Raw genomic sequence first — 16,161 nt, forward strand, 5'->3', positions numbered from 1 at the left:
GAAAAAGCGGTAAAATTTTATAACAAGCAAACGTCTTTTTTTTATTCATAATTTATAAATTTCAGTATGGAATATTTTCGACTTCGTCTAGATCTTCGATCATTTCCTCTGTAAAATTGTATTCTGTTTCTTCTTCCTCTTCGTCTTTCCTATCCAGAAGGTTAAACACAGGTATTGGTTTCATTTTCCTAACTGCCATTTCAATCTTTTGAACTACGACGATTTCGCTCGGTTTGGAAATAAAATTCGTTACTCTGGACACGCCTATAGTACCTACTCTGCCAGCTCGACCGCATCTAAATAAAATGTATAATACTTTACCATCTTTCTCAAATAAAACATTTAGAATTTAGAACGATCATCACTTATTTAAATTGAATACCTGTGTATGTAGCTGGACGTGTCTAAGGGAAAATCATAATTTAAAATGTGATTAACCATTATCGTATCTAAACCTTGGGATCCTCCGTTCGTTGTAGATAACACCATTGTTTTGCCATTTAGGAATTCCCCGTATTTTCCTCGTCGTATATGTAATGGCATATCGCCATTTAAATTTGTAACTTTGACACCGCATTCGTTTAAAAATATGGAAATCCAATAGGAGGTACTATTTCGATTGCTGAATACAATTACACGCTGTTTATTTAATGTTTTGCTTTTTATATATTTCACAAGCTCTATGGGCTTTTGGCTTGAAATTAATCTTACAAACTTTTGTGGAATCAGTATTCTATGTAATTTTTCCGTTGTTACATGTTCCAAAGAATTTATCTATAAACATAAAGTTATTACAATCCTTTAAGATGAAACTATTTTACAAATAATTCGGATACTACTTACATTTATGATGTCGCTCAGCACAGTTTTAAGACCTGACGGAATTGATGCAGAGACTAAAATAAGTTGGGCTGTATTAGGAAATTCATTCTCAGTTGTATTGTAATGATGATATCCAATCTATAGAAATTAAAGTAATTACTAAAAAGTGTTATCGTGCATAATTATTTCATGGAATGCTTTATCTATTTTTTTATTCTACATACCGGTATTCTCTTCAGAAATACTTTCAGCTTTGTCGCAAAGGAAGAATGAAGCAAAGAATCTGCTTCGTCTAACACAACAAATCTTACAAATGCGAGATCATATACACCAAACGTTGTCAATTTACTAATAATTCCAAAACTACAAACAAGAATATCAATGTTTCCCACAGGAGGATCCGATAGCATCCTTTTTGTCCTCCCACCAGTGACTATCTTTGTTTTAATATTAAGGTGCTTAGATAGTTTAATTAGTTGCAACTAAGAAAAAGAATATATTTTTTAAATACTCTTCTTATAAATGAAGGGATTATATTAAATTATTACTACAAACCCCGATTTGTACTGTTAATTCTCTTGAAGGAGTTACGATTAATCCTAGTGGTGTATTTATATTTCTTTTTGCTTCTTCTTGTTTCCATAACAAAGTTTTAGTTATCAATGGCAGAAGATAAGCTAATGTTTTCCCACATCCTGTTTCTGCTGCTATTAATACATTACATTCTTGAAGAATTTTTGGTATTCCAAGCTTTTGGATTTCTAAAGGTTCGTATATATTTAAATGTTCTAAATTATTACATAAAGAAGCATTTACATCAAGATCCTGAAATGTTTCAGAACCAACTTCCTTATTTGCTTCCGCAACATCCTGAAAAATTAATTACGATCAGTAAAAGAATTACAATAATATAGCTATAGATAAAAATTATTATAAACAAAAGATACATTGTTGTGAGGATATATAAAGAAGTAATCGCCTTTAGACTTTCTGTTTTTCCAGCCATGACTGGCCAATATCGGTTTTTCTTTGGAACATGTATCATCTTTGTAAAAATTATACATCTGCTTTTTACATTTTATTATTGGTGTTTTTGTTTTCTCATCTTTTATTTCATTATTAGCGATGTCGTTTTCTTTTCGTCGAATTTTAACTACCGCCCTTGCCTAAATTAAAATTTATAAGTGGTTAATTATAAACATACTAGGTAAAGTAAGGCGGAAGGCAAAAGTGTCATTACATAGTGTCGTGTAACATTTAAAAATGTTGCATTAATTTTAGTTTTGCAACCCACGTGACAAAACTGAAACAACATCTAGTACAATTTATGTAAAACGAAAATAGCTTCTATATAAGTTTTTAAGTAATTTTAAACAACATTAACCACATATTAACATCTACAATGTGGCCATATTAAAACTTTAAATATCATAGAAAAAATACTAGTATAGATGGCACACTTGTACACATTTTTACTAGAGACGAGATGATATTTTATGGAAATTGGTGTTATGCGTTCTGAGAAACTGATCGCGTTCGAAAAATCAGAAATTTTATCATATCGCGCCCTCTACCATTGACTAATTGTAACTACAGGATAGACCTGACATTCAACCACTCGTGCCAGTTTTGTCGTGTCCAATCTTACTATTTTCACATCGTATGTGATTTTATCGATGCAAGTATACATATGGTCATATAAACAAACCGTGAAAAATTAACATGTAAGACAACGATGATCTCGTTTTTGCGAGACAGACAAAGATGCATAGAGCCTTTCTGTTTTTATCTGAGACATTCATAGTATCTCATGGATGCGCAAAACGTAAACCTTATTTTCCGTGTTGATTTTTCACGACTCAATTCTCGGATGGTTCCTTTTATGCTTTCGCCATATGTTATGTTAACATTATTAGTTTATACGCATTGCTTGCATTCTTTGTTATTATCGCAGACAAAGTATAATTTATTTCATTTCCTTCTCATAGCTTTTTGCTTTTTCTCGTCTCTTTCTATATTTTGTCTCTTCTTTCTATCTCTCTCTTCACTTATTTTCATATTTCTTCCTCCTCTCTCTTCCCTGTTATTATAATTATTAAAAATATAATTTTAATTGACTTTATTTAATCAAATTAATGTCAACCGCAGTAATTATATTTTGTTTACGTTTACAGCCTCGTCTTGATGAACACATTATACCTAATTTCTATGTACGCCGTTGCAAATTGTGGAGAGTGTAAGAGACACTCTGATTTTGTCAAGGTCGATGTTTTAGAACTTGAGACACGCAGTTCAATATAATGACGGGTCTATCTTGTAGTTAGTCAATGCCTCTATGGTTTAAAATTTAGAATTTAAAACGGTGAGTTGTATCAAAGACGATTTATCATCTGTGGCGCATACCTATATCGTACATCTCTAAGTATGACAACAGATGTCGCTCGTCCAATGTTATATCTGTTAATTTATGAAGTACTTATCGTTTTTTTTTAAATATGAATTTAAGAAATCGTATTTTATTTTATATATTTACATTTCCGATGAATAATATCCGAAACATATATACACTTCGCATGACAACTGTTGACTTGCCAATCGTACCACCTTGGAGGGTCTCAATGACTAGTGTTCTTATGAGGTTTTGTACAAAATCCCATATTTCATTCGATTTTCAAATACCTAACATCAAAACGAACGTAGATACATGTTAAGAGTAAGATAACTGTGTGATATATAAAAACATTTACCCTATTCAGTTCAGGATCAGATTTAGCTGACGCAAAATAAGTGAATATCAATGCGAAGATAATTCACTCTGCTGAGCGATACCTTTGTAGTCTTCATATTTTCTTCTGGCACAATTACAGCATTTCAAACGTATTTATATAATCGAACGCAAACACTAAAATTAATTTTAACAAAAATATTTTTCCCCTATCAACAGAGCAGTAGAATTACCATCATCTTTACTATCGCTATACAACGTTACTACAGTCATAAATGTCGTGCATAAATTTTACATCCTTTTGTGCAATTTTAATACCCTAATTGCGACTAATGATTGGTTAAAGTCAATCGATAGGAACCGAACGTGACTATAAAATTTATTCGTAAAGTTAAACGTTCCATTTATTGTTAAGATTCACGGTGTTAATTATGTCTAACGGTAAATGTTATTTATGCAATGTTCATAATTTTCTGTTCGTATAATTACAAGTGATATATTGCACGCAGCTTGCACTTAAAGAGATAACATGTATAACTTGATAAGAGCATCGCATGAATCAGTCGTTAAATTTGAACGATTATCTACCTAATGCGCGCATTGAAGGTTTGCGAAGCGCATTCCAATCTGTTGTTGTTGAATGTACAATAAACGTTACTTCATAGAAGAATCGTCTTTTTAATCATCGAGATCGCGTGAATCGAAATTAGCTTTAACGATTTAAATTACGATTATTACAATACAATTTAAATAATTTTTGAATTTCATATTTGTCAATTCAAACACTGATCCAATCAATTGGTATTGATATGTTGTTTTTATTAAATTTGTACAACTTATTTTGATAAATGTTTGGTTATTTTTATTTACTGTAGTATTCCTATATATTGTTACAATTTTGTGGGTGAAAATTGTGATCAGAAAATTTAAATCATACGAAATTGCTGTACCAAGAACATAATTTCTCGATGAAATCCTCGGACAGAAGGGTCGTGCATTTAAATCCTTTTGAGGCTGTTTTACCATTAACATAGAGCATCGAATGCACATACCGCCAACTCATTCGAGATTTTACGATTTTTGCCAACTCCTCGCTAGTTTTAAGTTGCGTCGCTAGTTTTAAACAGTATTGTCAAGTTTCAATTTTTAGTCGTGTTTTAAGGCTTAGTTTTAGTATGTTTATGAAGATCGGGTGCTTGATTGATGTATGTATTTGGCTACAGAAATAAAATTTTGTTCGCTTTTGCTCTTTTTGTTGGTCCCTCTATTTCTTTCGTTAGTCTTTTGGTTTTTGCCATTAGACGTAATTTGGCTGTTAAGTCATTGATAAATTGTGTTGCGAATTTCCGATTGTAACTCAGACTACCTATATTTGATAATATATAATTAATAACTGATTTGGGTATACAAAGATGAAAATAGTGAGGATACAAAATTCACATTTTCATGTTTCAGATGTATGAAATTACAATTTTATTTGAAAGTAATTAAACGAATCATCTAAATATTGTTCCGCGATAATTTATTATTTTGACAGTGTGTAACGCTATCTAAAGTATAATAGAAAAATAGAATTCTATACCTTTTTACGATTGCATACGCAGTTTTATGTTTTATTTATATTTTTATGCAAGACTTTAGTTTTAATTCAAACAAGCACCATGCTCGATCGATAACGTCGCATGTGATCCGAAAATAGTGATATCCGGTGACTACCAAAACGTGGGATACGAAAAAGCATTAAATGTCATGTCTATTCTGTACCTCTTATGTGGTTTTTAGTTTGTATTCTTTATCTTCGATCATAGTTATTGCTTTCACTAAAGGATGGCATGAAATACAAAATCCTAACCATTTGTTCCCAGCATTCTGTGGTGGTCGATTTCTAAAGTAAACTCTCGGAGTTCAGGACATTACTCTTTCCACGGCAGTTTTCAGAACTATGTACTGTGTACACATACGACCGAGCGAAGTCCCATGTAATAACGGACCCATCCTGTACTTAGTCAATGTCTCTATAATTTAGAATTTAGTTAATTTAATCTAATTCATTGTGCTCCTTCTGTTTTACCAGCAATTCTTACATAATTTAAGACAGTATTATTTCAACGAAAGGTGGCGTAATGATCGAAGCCATATCGCATGTACTTTGCTTCCTGTTACTTGGACTTTCGCGCGCTAATTCAAATTATACCTGTCATATTTTGTAGCCTAGGCATTCTTGCGAGCACAGTAACCATTTAACTCTTTTCTCTTATCCCTTACTCTGACTTATGATATAACTTACATATTATTTAGTTTATTTACACTTATACATTGCATTACATCACATTTAGAATTTATAAGGATAAATCAGTATCAAGAACGATTTATCATCCGTGACGTATCCCTATATCGTACTCTACCTCTAACTATGAGAACAGGCATTGTTCGCTCGATGTTATATCTGTTAAATTGCAAAGAACTTATTGTTTTATTTGAATATTAATTTAAGAAATCGTATTTTATTTTATATTTAGAGCTTTATATTTAGATGAATAATATGCGGAACATATCTACAATTCGCGTAACAACTGTTCGCTGATCGACCCTGTTGCTTCGAAGGGTCCCAATGACTGGTATTTTTACGAGGTTCTGTAATATATTCCATACCTCGTTCGTTTTCTAAATACCTAATGTCAAAAAGAAAATATAATATACATGTTAACAGCAAGATAACTATGTAATATATAATGACAGTTATCACATTCGGTTCAGGGTCAATCAAAGCTAATGCAAGATAAATGAACTGTCGAGCGATACCTTCCTAGACTTCATATTTTCTTCTGTCACAATTATAGCATTTCAAACGTATTTATATAATCGAACGGAAACACTAAAATTAATTTTAACAAAAATATTTTCCCCCTATCAACAGAGCAGTAGAATTACCCATCATCTTTACTATCGCGATACAACGTTACTACAGTCATAAATGTGGTGCATAAATTTTACATCCTTTTGTTCAATTTTAATACCCGAATTGCAACTAATGATTGGTTAAAGTCAACCGATAAGAACCGAGCGTGACTATAGAACTTATTCCTAAGTACAAACGTTCCATTTATCGTTAAGATTCACCGTGTTAATTATGTCTAACGGTAAATGTTATTTATGCAATGTTCATAATTTTCTATTCGTATAATTATAAGCGATGTATCGTAGGCAGCACGCGCTTAGAGATATAACACGTTTAACTCGATAAGAACGTGAATCAATCGTTAAATTCGAATGATTGTTATCTACCTATCTAATGCGTGCATGGAAAGTCTGCCAGGCGTATTCCAGTCTGTCGTTGTTCAATGTACAATAAATATTGCTTCATTGAGGAATCTGGACTGGAGTATTTTAGTTATCGAGATTACGTCGATATTAGCTTCAACGATTTAAATTACGATTATTACGATACAATTTGAATAATTGTTGAATTTCATATTTGTCGATACGGACACTGATTCCAATCAACTGACACAATCGTTTAACTGTTAAAAATTGGTAGCCGTGTGTGTCATTGAAGAGGGACAGTTAACAATTTCCTCGTTAATAGGGAATTGATTATGTTATCAGCCATTTTTCTTACGAAATAGCAGTAGCTTATCAATTCTTATAATTCCTACCTGTAATCTTACGATCGGGGATATCATTCTTATAATACGATCAAGACAAGATTAATCTTGCCAATTCACTTATACTCTGAAGATATGACATTACATACCGCGGAATATTATGGAAACGCGATTGTATGACTCACTTTTGATAGAGAGAGAGAGAGAGAGAAAGTAATATTAAAAAATTATATTTGGAGATATTTATGGGAAATGGGGAGTTGAAAAAGACGGAGGGTAGTTTCCAGGGATCAATGAAATTCGATTGCCTGGAAGTCGGCGTCGCGAAGGGGATGCTAAAACGACGGTTCGTTGCGCATCGACGCGTCGTCTTTGTTGGAAACGCTTTTACACCGTCGAACGTTGCGTTGCGAGGCCCTCGTTACTCCGAAGAATTTGTAATAAAATGTCAATGAAGAAAGCAGATCTTTCTTTTTAAGTGGTCGCGCAACGTGGAACGATCGCGTAGTTGTATACATATGTATAGTGTAGAAGCTGAAAAGTTTCGAGAGTCGGAGAGAAGCGAGGAAGATGTCGTGCGAGGAAGAAAGAAGAGAAACGGAGGAGACGAGGGAAGCAACGAAAGAAGGAAAGGAGGCCACCGAGGAGGACCTTCAGATTTTCGAAACGCTTTGTATATCGTCGCCTCGAAAGGTCTTCTTCGTTCGCGTCAGATCCAATGTATCACAGAGCCTAAACGCACCCGTTTATCTGCACGTATCTATATAGATACATACATACGTGGAATGACTGTACATATTAGCAAATTCTTCTCGTCAAACGCACTTTCTTTTTCTACGACATAAACATTCTCGTTGATAGTTTGTGTTTGCTTTTGTCCACGTCAACGCAATTTTGCACGAGCATTTCGTTTCGAAGGAGACTATCGACGGGGAGCGAGGACTAGACGCGTACGTACGGGATCCAATTCGTCGAACTCGTCTCTTCCGATTACGATTACTCGCCATCCACGCGGGCGGCTAATACGCCGGATGATAAGCAACTGACACGATCGGAGAAATTGTATTTTATTTTCGAATTGGCTGATTTGACGATACCGCGATCGAAATCGAATTTCTTTATTTTTTTGTCAGCGATCGTCTAATTACTTGGATCGTGCGTTTGTTTAGCGTGGATATTGACTGGCACGCGAGTGGCCAGGGGTTACCTCGGTTGCCATAGCGTTGCCGCATACAATCGATTCTACCTGTCGCCGTACGCTTTTATCCGTGTCTCCCTCGTTCACCCTCGTCTACACTCGGTTTCTTCCGCGTTCGTAGTCGCAGCCGCGAAATATTAAATCAGTATGTTTCTATAAATTTATAAGTCTTTCCTAGTCTATGACAACCGCGACCATAAGGATAGGCATACGGTTCGTATTAAAACGGATAAGAGCATTTGATAATAGCGAGCGGCTGTAAAGGGAATTATCGACGAAATACGCGAGTTTCAAGGCAAGCTTCGTCGTCGTGTATTTGAAAAAAAAAAAAAACTGTTATCTTTCGATCCAAACGGAATGCGAAATCGACGCAGATATTTTTCGCTCGAGAGCCAGGAGTTTAACTTGAGACATAAATTTTCAAATACTTTCCAACGTACAGGAAATGATCACGCGGGATAAACGCGTTCGTAGACGGCATAGCGTGCACGGTCGAAGCGATTGCCTCGGAAATAAAATCGGAACCGGAAGATAGAACGCCGCTTGCACATCGCGTTTCGCAAAGCTTTGTCGAGTGACTCTAAGAATTAGATAAAAGCTGCATAAAGTGGCACTTGTATCGCTGTCCGTTGATATCGCTAGAGAGTAGATATTTGATATATCGGCTTTTGAATCTGTTGCCGTAGATCGTCGAGCAAGAAGCCATGACCCATGATCTAACGACTACGTTGAGGAGCGAGCTAGCAGCGCTCGAGTATAAACGCGACCGGTTGATGTCCGAGGTAAACCTGTTCCATCTGATTTTGATCGGCGATGCGATAGTTCGATTAATAATCGGCAGTATGTTCGCGCCTAGCTGCAAGAAACGAAGAATCTCGTGAGATTGCGAGATCAACGAATAGCCGAGTTGCAGATAGAGGCGGAACAACTTCGCGAACAAGCAGCTAGACAGAATGCCATCGTGTTAAGCTTGAAGAAACGCATACAGGTCACTTTCAGCGTCTTTAGTTGCTAATATTTGACTTTCGTTCTTTCTCTATTTCGATCGAACGATCGTATCGGCGGTTTAGGAATTGGAAGAACGCGAGAGGAATCTTTATACGAGCCAAGGAAGGAACGAGACCGTGCTGCGTTCTTTGCAACGAGATTTAAAGTATCATCAGGAGAAGAATCGGGAATGCGAGAAGAAGATACGTCAGCTCGAACAGACCGCGTCGGAGGAGATCGAATCGAGAGAACGAGCCCGTTCAAGTTTCCAGGTTTGATCTGCGAAAGCCGCAAGAGTCTAACCCGATTGATATCGGGATCGATCGATTTGTTATTTACACGGTCGATGTGCTCTTTCGATAAAGGAATTTACGCGAAGATTGGCGAACGCATTGAGCGTCGAGTATCGCGAAACCGTTCATCCTAGTGGCGAAATGGTGATTCACAAAGTCGAAGAGTTGGTGCAGGAAGCGAATCGTGTTCGCGCCAAGAATACGAATATCGAAGCGCAACTGACCACCGCCGAGGTAGACTTTAGAAGCTGCCGGGATGCGTTGGACTGTACCGTAGCCGAGAAGGAACAACTTCAGCGTCAAGTATCTTCGCAATTGATCGACTTGGATCGTCTGAGACAGGTATCTATTTATCTGTTTAGTTTTGCGAAATTTGCCGCTAACGGAATCCACAGATCTCGATCGTTTGTTTGTCAGGACAAAGAATGCCTGGAAATGCGATACAAAGTGGCGGAAAGGGAACTGGACGGGTTGAGGGATAAATTGTTAAACGCGAACAGAAGCATAAGCAACGCGACCGGAAATATATCGACTCAAGAGGCGTTGATCGGACAGCTGCGAGGTGATTCGTTTGGCGAATATATTCTTCGCTTTTCTCATTCTTCGTCTTCTCCTGTGTCTTCTTTTCCTTCTTCTCCTCCTTCTTCTTCGCAGAAGATCTGACGCAACGGGACGAAAAGTGTCAGCGTGTGCAAACCGAGTTACGTCACCTTTTGGAATCGTTGGCAACGCTTGTCAGCGGTCCGAACAGATTCGTCGAGTCTCACGAGAATGTCATTAAGGATCGCATTAGGGAGATCTTGGCCGAGAACAAAGATCAGGCTCTTGTATTTCTTATTCGCTTTCGTATTATCTAAGGACGTGACGTTTGATAACGTGCTGCGTTGCACGCAAGCGTCGAGTGAAAATGCAAAATTCGTAATTCGTTGAAAACATCTTTCCTCTTGCCTAGACGATTCAAAAGCTTCGAGACAAGGTAAACGCGGCGACGGAATCGACTACTCGGCAGGGCGAATTGATCGAAACGACTGTGGCGAAGATGCGAAATCTCGAGGACGAACGATCGGACCTGGGAAATAAAGTTCGCAAATTAGAAACCGAGTTGACCGATTGCGAGCTGTCGAAGGAATCTCTGCGCAGAGAAAAACAAATGGTAACTGTACGCATATGTACGGACGTACGCGTGTACGATAAAGCGGCAGATTTAAGGGGACGTAATTTCGATCGAATTGTTCTAGTTCGTAACGTTTCTGAACCGACTAGGAAAAGCGATGCAAATGGACGAGATCTCGGGGGAAATGGGTCTGGATCTTCAAACGGAATCGCTTCTGATACGAGCCGAGCAACTTGCCAGATTGGAAACCGACAAATTAGTGGATAAGGTAAAAAATACGATATATCGAACCGACTCGAGCTTCCATTTCACTGTTTCCATCAAATTGCTAATGTGTTATCTCGTTTGTTCTGTGTTTGTTTGCGTCGCAAATGTTGCGGTTTCCGCGGTCGCGCAGTACTCGTGCTGCAACTACACCATCTTACCGAGGATTCGGCGCGAGCGATCCTTCCACGAGCTTCCTTCTATGAAAGAAGTAAGCCACATTGGCGATCGAGATTTCCAATTTCATGAATTTCATTTCGTATGGGACGCGACGACGACGCTCGAGAACACTATTTCCGTCGCGACCATAACGCGCTTTTATTATCGCAATTCTATTCACAGAAACACGTCTGTTAGCTCTTCTTTCTCTTCTTTCCGTTGCCACTTAGACCTCGGTGGTGTATCAGCTGCAGCGTCGCGTAAGGACGCTCCGGGAACAATTGCAACGCCGGGATCTTCATCTGGATCTCCTTCGCAGAAAATTATCGCTTCAAGAGGACAGCGTGAAAATGAAATCGTTGCTGCAAAGCGAAAGAGACGAAGCGAATCTTCGGTACGTATATGTACGGCGAATTTATCGCGCTTTTGGGTAATATAGGTACCAATTCGAAAATGTCGCAAAGCGTTTTTCCACCTTGACCACTAATCGTTCGTTTCAAGAGCGAAGAAGTTGTCGAAACAAACCGATCGCTTGCAAGTTCAACTTTTGGAAGAGAGGTCGAGAAATCGCGAGTTAAGCGCCCAATTGACGGAAGCCGCGGATTACAAAGTAATCTTCCTGTTTCTTTCCTCTTACCGCGCTAAACGACACACACACACACACACACACATAAAATGGTGAGAGTTGATGTTTGAAAACTAGATAGCGGCTTTGGAACGCAGTCGAAAGATAGAAGAGGTTCAAAAACGGCTGGTCGAGAGCGAGATGCTGAGAACTCGATGCAACAGAAAATTAACCCTCTTGAAAGAACAAATAAGAACAACGACTGAGACTGCCGAGCAGGAGCGATCCATCAGCGACCATTCGTTGCAACTGCTTAGGGACGAGCTAGCGCAAGTCAAACAAAATCTTTCCGAGATGACGAAAAGGGAATCCCAGGTAAGCAGGTGTTTCCCAACGAACTTAACATCGTCGTTCCGATTTTTCAATCGTTACGGTTTCCTCCTTCAGCTACAAAGTTTCCGTGTTTCCGTGGTGAAATTATTATCAGAACCAATTTGCACACCAGATTACGAGATAATTTCGCGACTGCAAAAAACAATAGCGGCACATCGTGATTTCACCATGCTGTCGCGCCGATACGACGAGCCATTGGATACCACCAGTCCTTCCAGATGTACAAGGTAAAGCCCCATCTTCGATTTATACTTCGTAGACGATAATGTCATTTACTTCGGTCGGATTCAGTTTTTTTTTTCCACATATCTGAGAATACGTGCGAGAAACGTGCCATAACTGATACAGTGCTGTAGAAAAAATGTTATCGATGTTTGCTCGTACGCGATACGAGCAATTCCTCTTTACCGGTATGCCTGTTACGATCGGAAACCGAGAACGAAAGTAACGAAATAGTAGCGAAAACGACCCAACCACTCTGTTTCAGCATACACACGATGCATCCTCCTAGATCACCAGGGTCACGATGCGCTCGTTACGAAGACAGCGGATTTGCAGATCCGCCGGATCTTCGCGACGTCGAAGACGAATTCAACAAACGACCGGTACGAAGCAGCCTACTTCCATGACGTTGCGTCGATCGACGCAATTTCCACGTTAAACGTACGAATATTTCGAGCACGTAGAAATACAAAAAGTTTGATTAAACGAAAAGAAAAAAAAGATTACAAACGACGAAGTAGTCTCTTTCTTCCGATTTGTATTTCTTATGTCACAAGCATTGTTGCGTACGCGACTCGGTTGGGAGCGAGTGGAGCTGGTGTATAATGTCGGTGTAGAGTGGAACAACCGCATTCCAGGATGCAGACGGTAGAGAGCGAGACTGAAGTTGCCGTGCTGGTTGAGCGCGGGAACGCGATGCAGCGAGGTAGACGGGAGGGGACCAAGGAGGACGAAGGGAACATCGTCTAGTAGTATGCGAATCCGTTCGAGCCTCGTATCTTGTATCTTCCTGCTCGAACCAAAGTGTGCCGCGCACTATATGCGTGTCGAGCACTACGCAAACGGACCTCTGGCTTTTTCGTGGTCTTTTCTGGTCTTCTCGTCGAGTCATATTCCAGAGGACCGATATTGCAGACGAAAACAAAGGAAATGTATTTTCATTTCTTTTTTTCTTTTTCTTTTTTACTGTTAATTCGTATTTTTAGTCGTTCTAGCGGCCATTATTACCTTAAGTCTGTACGCAATCTTTCGGAGTGTAGAAAAAACGCCACGTTAAATACCACGGTATCGCGATACAAAAGGAGCAACAGAAATGGGAACAGTAAAAAAAGCAAAGTAATCATAGATAGTAAGTATTCGCGATATTGTTGGAAGTTATTATTCCAGATAAAGACGAAACTCGGCTTTTACGCTATGGCGTTTTCCAAAGAGCCAAGAAGCAAAGTTGTGTGATTTTATGGGGCGTGCTTCTTGCTTAGTAGAAAAGTACATACGTACACTGTGTACAGCACATACCTACACGTAGTACGTCGTATACTGGTTAGCCCTGAACTTGGCCAGCAGTGAACCACCTCCTTCTTTGCAGGAACGTGAATGCGTGAATGCAAAGGCGTCATCGTTGGCCTCCTTATTTCTCGTTGCGTACAAACACACGCGTTACGACTATCTCAACGCCAAACAAGTACACTGTACATGTTACTTTCCACGCTCAAACACGTATCACGAAACGATATTGTCAAAGCTGGCAGTTATTCAACAACAATACGTTTCATTCACACTTTGGCCATTCTTTCATCGAAAGCACGAACAAAATTTCGTTGAAAACTCGCTGTCCGAGCATATTTTTCTTTGATATCGGCCCGACAAATTTCCTGCAAAGTTTCCTAACGAATCTGTCTTGACGTTGCACGCGTACACTGACAGTATACTGAAATACCGGTCGGACTCGGATGAAAGTCGGACAATAAAGACGAAATGGAAGTACTTATGGAATTATCTTCTCTAATTTTGATGATTATTTTGGTTATTATTTAGATGATTAGAGATTTCGTTGATTCTGAACATAATCGTGAATTCGGATTTCTTCGCATAAGTATCGCTATATAAGGTTTTTAGTTAAGTAGAACGGGACTAGGTTTCTATCTAGGTATACGGCGGACTAAACGAAGTATCGATAAATAACTTAATCAGCTACGTAAAGCCAAAAGCATGCGATCATGGGTATATCTGTGTATACTACGAAAATGACGATTAAATATGTTGTGTTCTGCTTATCTATTGCTTAAGCGCTTATCTATTTAGAAACCAACAATGACCGTCAGTATCGTTTTAATCTCATAAAAGTAAACGCAAGGACAAAAGGAAAACAAGGATCGTCGGAAGAAAATGCAATGACAAAACGTTTTATATGTCTAGTTAAGCAACAAAAAATTTATATGGCCAATTTTTACATGTTTCGAATTAGTTACGTATACATATATGCATATAAACTCGTCAGAATTAAAAGCCGGTAGTCCTGCCTGCACCCGTCATACACGTACCGTTGAGGTCGGTTAATTCAAGTGAGACAACATTACTCCTATTTTTCCTAAGATTTTCTTTAGGTTAAGTGCTTCCGGATCCTGAAAAGAAACACAAAAATTCCAGTCGCATCGTTCCAGTACAGGTTACGTGTAAATGGATCGAGTTTAACAGGTTCAGTTACGCGTTATAGAAACTTTCAATGTCTTTCAAATCGAAGTTAATCGAAGTCGAATGTCGTTTCTTAAAAAGCAACATGCACATATTTTGAGAATGATCGTGCAGAAACGACAAATTCAAGAGCAAGATAATTCGTAACTTACCGCCTCTGGCGAAGGATTAGGTTCTGGGTTCGCATTGGTCACAGAAATAAAGGCAATCATAAAAATGACTGCAACGCAAAGTAAGAATCTCATGGCTGCCATGGTTCTTGATGTCTGTTATTGCTACGTATGTAACTTGTGCAATCTTCCTCTGTTTGTCGAAATCGTCCGCGACACCGTTATTTATACCGAAAAAAATCGTTAAAATTATCGACGAAGTAATACCTATCGTTATATCCTTCATATTGTCCACCAAAAGCACCAAAAGAAACATTAAGATAAACGTGTAAATTCACCACAAAAAAAAAAAAACATTGGTAAGTTACAGGCGATAGCTTAGAACAATAACAGCGTGAAACGTGAGTAGAGCGCGATTTAGAGTGAGAATCGTTTTAGCGTTAATTATTATTGTCGTTTACATATTACTATCTTTATTACGTTTTGTATCTGTCAAGTATAAATTTTGCTAGTTTATCTTATATTTAATAGCCATCTATTTCTACGTATTAAAATTATTACTTTTGCTTATCGTATTCGTTACATCAAACTACATCGTGTATATCTACAAATCGTGTGCAAGGAATATTAAAGTGTCGATTAGGAAAATGGAAATAAGATTGCTTCTTAAAGCTAAAAAAATAAGCCCTTTAAAGCTTCAACAATATTCCAAAATTATAGAATTACACGACAGCATGATTGATAGAAATAAAGCGATCGTGGAAGTTGACCTTCCAAGAATTTTTCCGCAACCCTTGCATAGATGCCAGAAATCGTTGTTTAAAGATAATAACGAGCATAAAAGTCACCTGTTTGCCATCGTTGTATACTGCAACCATACCTTTAGGTGCTTTTTTTTGCGACTTATATACATATAATTCGAGATTCGCCAAATCTTAATAATCCTATCAAGTCATCGCTGCATCGTCGTAACATTAACCGATGAGCGTCCACTTGTTGCTTATTTCTTGCATTGCAATATTACGAACGACACAAATAAGATTGTATAAGGAAGATTAAACAAATTTCACTAATATCAAATACATATGTAACATATATGGGGTAGTTTATTTCACCATCATTTTCAGTGACGATAGATCAATCGTTGCAATCGATCGAATAGTGAAGTATAGTCGTTAATTATCTTATCACATCGATCCTACTTTTTGTATTTTAATTAAAAATTTTATTCG

The 16,161-nt window shown here is 37.9% G+C and overlaps 2 protein-coding genes, 1 long non-coding RNA gene and 1 other non-coding gene across 11 annotated transcripts; 2 read left to right on the forward strand and 2 right to left on the reverse strand.

The window, feature by feature from the left end:
• Positions 1-15: 15 nt before the first annotated feature.
• Positions 16-3,684, reverse strand: LOC100650637 (probable ATP-dependent RNA helicase DDX28). Of its 2 annotated transcripts, XM_020862671.2 has the most exons (8): positions 3,570-3,684; positions 3,356-3,501; positions 1,770-1,988; positions 1,378-1,692; positions 1,047-1,304; positions 844-960; positions 383-774; positions 16-296 (listed from the first exon to the last, which is right to left on the reverse strand). In XM_020862671.2, exons 2-8 carry the CDS (start codon positions 3,395-3,397, stop codon positions 62-64), a joined length of 1,578 nt encoding a protein of 525 aa, XP_020718330.2. In that variant the 5' UTR covers positions 3,398-3,501; positions 3,570-3,684; the 3' UTR covers positions 16-61. The 2 variants fall into 2 exon arrangements, with proteins under 2 accessions (XP_020718330.2, XP_003395073.1); XM_003395025.4 differs by lacking the exons at positions 3,356-3,501; positions 3,570-3,684 and adding an exon at positions 2,063-2,291.
• LOC125384968 lies at positions 2,396-3,734 on the forward strand. The gene is made up of 2 exons (XR_007223852.1): positions 2,396-2,482; positions 2,997-3,734. It is a non-coding gene; the product is annotated as an uncharacterized LOC125384968 (long non-coding RNA).
• A 3,795-nt stretch (positions 3,735-7,529) lies between these two features.
• Positions 7,530-14,730, forward strand: LOC100649167 (coiled-coil domain-containing protein 170). 7 transcript variants are annotated; one of them, XM_048405215.1, is made up of 16 exons: positions 7,531-7,845; positions 9,037-9,132; positions 9,207-9,338; positions 9,421-9,609; positions 9,703-9,972; positions 10,048-10,192; positions 10,285-10,457; positions 10,583-10,783; positions 10,869-11,012; positions 11,142-11,219; positions 11,398-11,561; positions 11,669-11,777; positions 11,871-12,107; positions 12,180-12,352; positions 12,613-12,730; positions 12,905-14,730. In XM_048405215.1, exons 1-16 carry the CDS (start codon positions 7,723-7,725, stop codon positions 12,962-12,964), a joined length of 2,412 nt encoding a protein of 803 aa, XP_048261172.1. In that variant the 5' UTR covers positions 7,531-7,722; the 3' UTR covers positions 12,965-14,730. The 7 variants fall into 7 exon arrangements, 6 of the variants coding, with proteins under 6 accessions (XP_048261172.1, XP_048261173.1, XP_048261174.1 ...); XM_048405216.1 differs by having other exon boundaries at positions 10,288-10,457; XM_048405217.1 differs by having other exon boundaries at positions 7,532-7,845; positions 12,986-14,730.
• On the reverse strand, positions 14,539-15,721 carry LOC100631070. The gene is made up of 2 exons (XR_007223848.1): positions 14,972-15,721; positions 14,539-14,749 (listed from the first exon to the last, which is right to left on the reverse strand). It is a non-coding gene; the product is annotated as a venom bombolitin 1 (transcript).
• Positions 15,722-16,161: the final 440 nt, after the last annotated feature.

The sequence above is a fragment of the Bombus terrestris genome, chromosome 4 (assembly GCF_910591885.1).
Source record: "Bombus terrestris chromosome 4, iyBomTerr1.2, whole genome shotgun sequence".
Classification (NCBI taxonomy): domain Eukaryota; kingdom Metazoa; phylum Arthropoda; class Insecta; order Hymenoptera; family Apidae; genus Bombus; species Bombus terrestris.

What these genes read in the sequence shown, in the direction of transcription:
- LOC100650637 (XM_003395025.4), bottom strand. Translation starts at nt 2,137, where the DNA reads ATGTTGTTTCAGTTTTGTCACGTGGGTTGCAAAACTAAAATTAATGCA. An exon ending in TTATATATCCTCACAACAAT is followed by an intron (nt 1,693 to 1,769) that starts GTATCTTTTGTT and finishes TTAATTTTTCAG; the next exon opens with GATGTTGCGGAAGCAAATAA. An exon ending in ACGTCCAGCTACATACACAG is followed by an intron (nt 297 to 382) that starts GTATTCAATTTA and finishes CATTTTATTTAG; the next exon opens with ATGCGGTCGAGCTGGCAGAG.
- LOC100649167 (XM_048405215.1), top strand. Translation starts at nt 7,723, where the DNA reads ATGTCGTGCGAGGAAGAAAGAAGAGAAACGGAGGAGACGAGGGAAGCA. An exon ending in AGCTTCCTTCTATGAAAGAA is followed by an intron (nt 11,220 to 11,397) that starts GTAAGCCACATT and finishes GTTGCCACTTAG; the next exon opens with ACCTCGGTGGTGTATCAGCT. An exon ending in AGTCCTTCCAGATGTACAAG is followed by an intron (nt 12,353 to 12,612) that starts GTAAAGCCCCAT and finishes ACTCTGTTTCAG; the next exon opens with CATACACACGATGCATCCTC.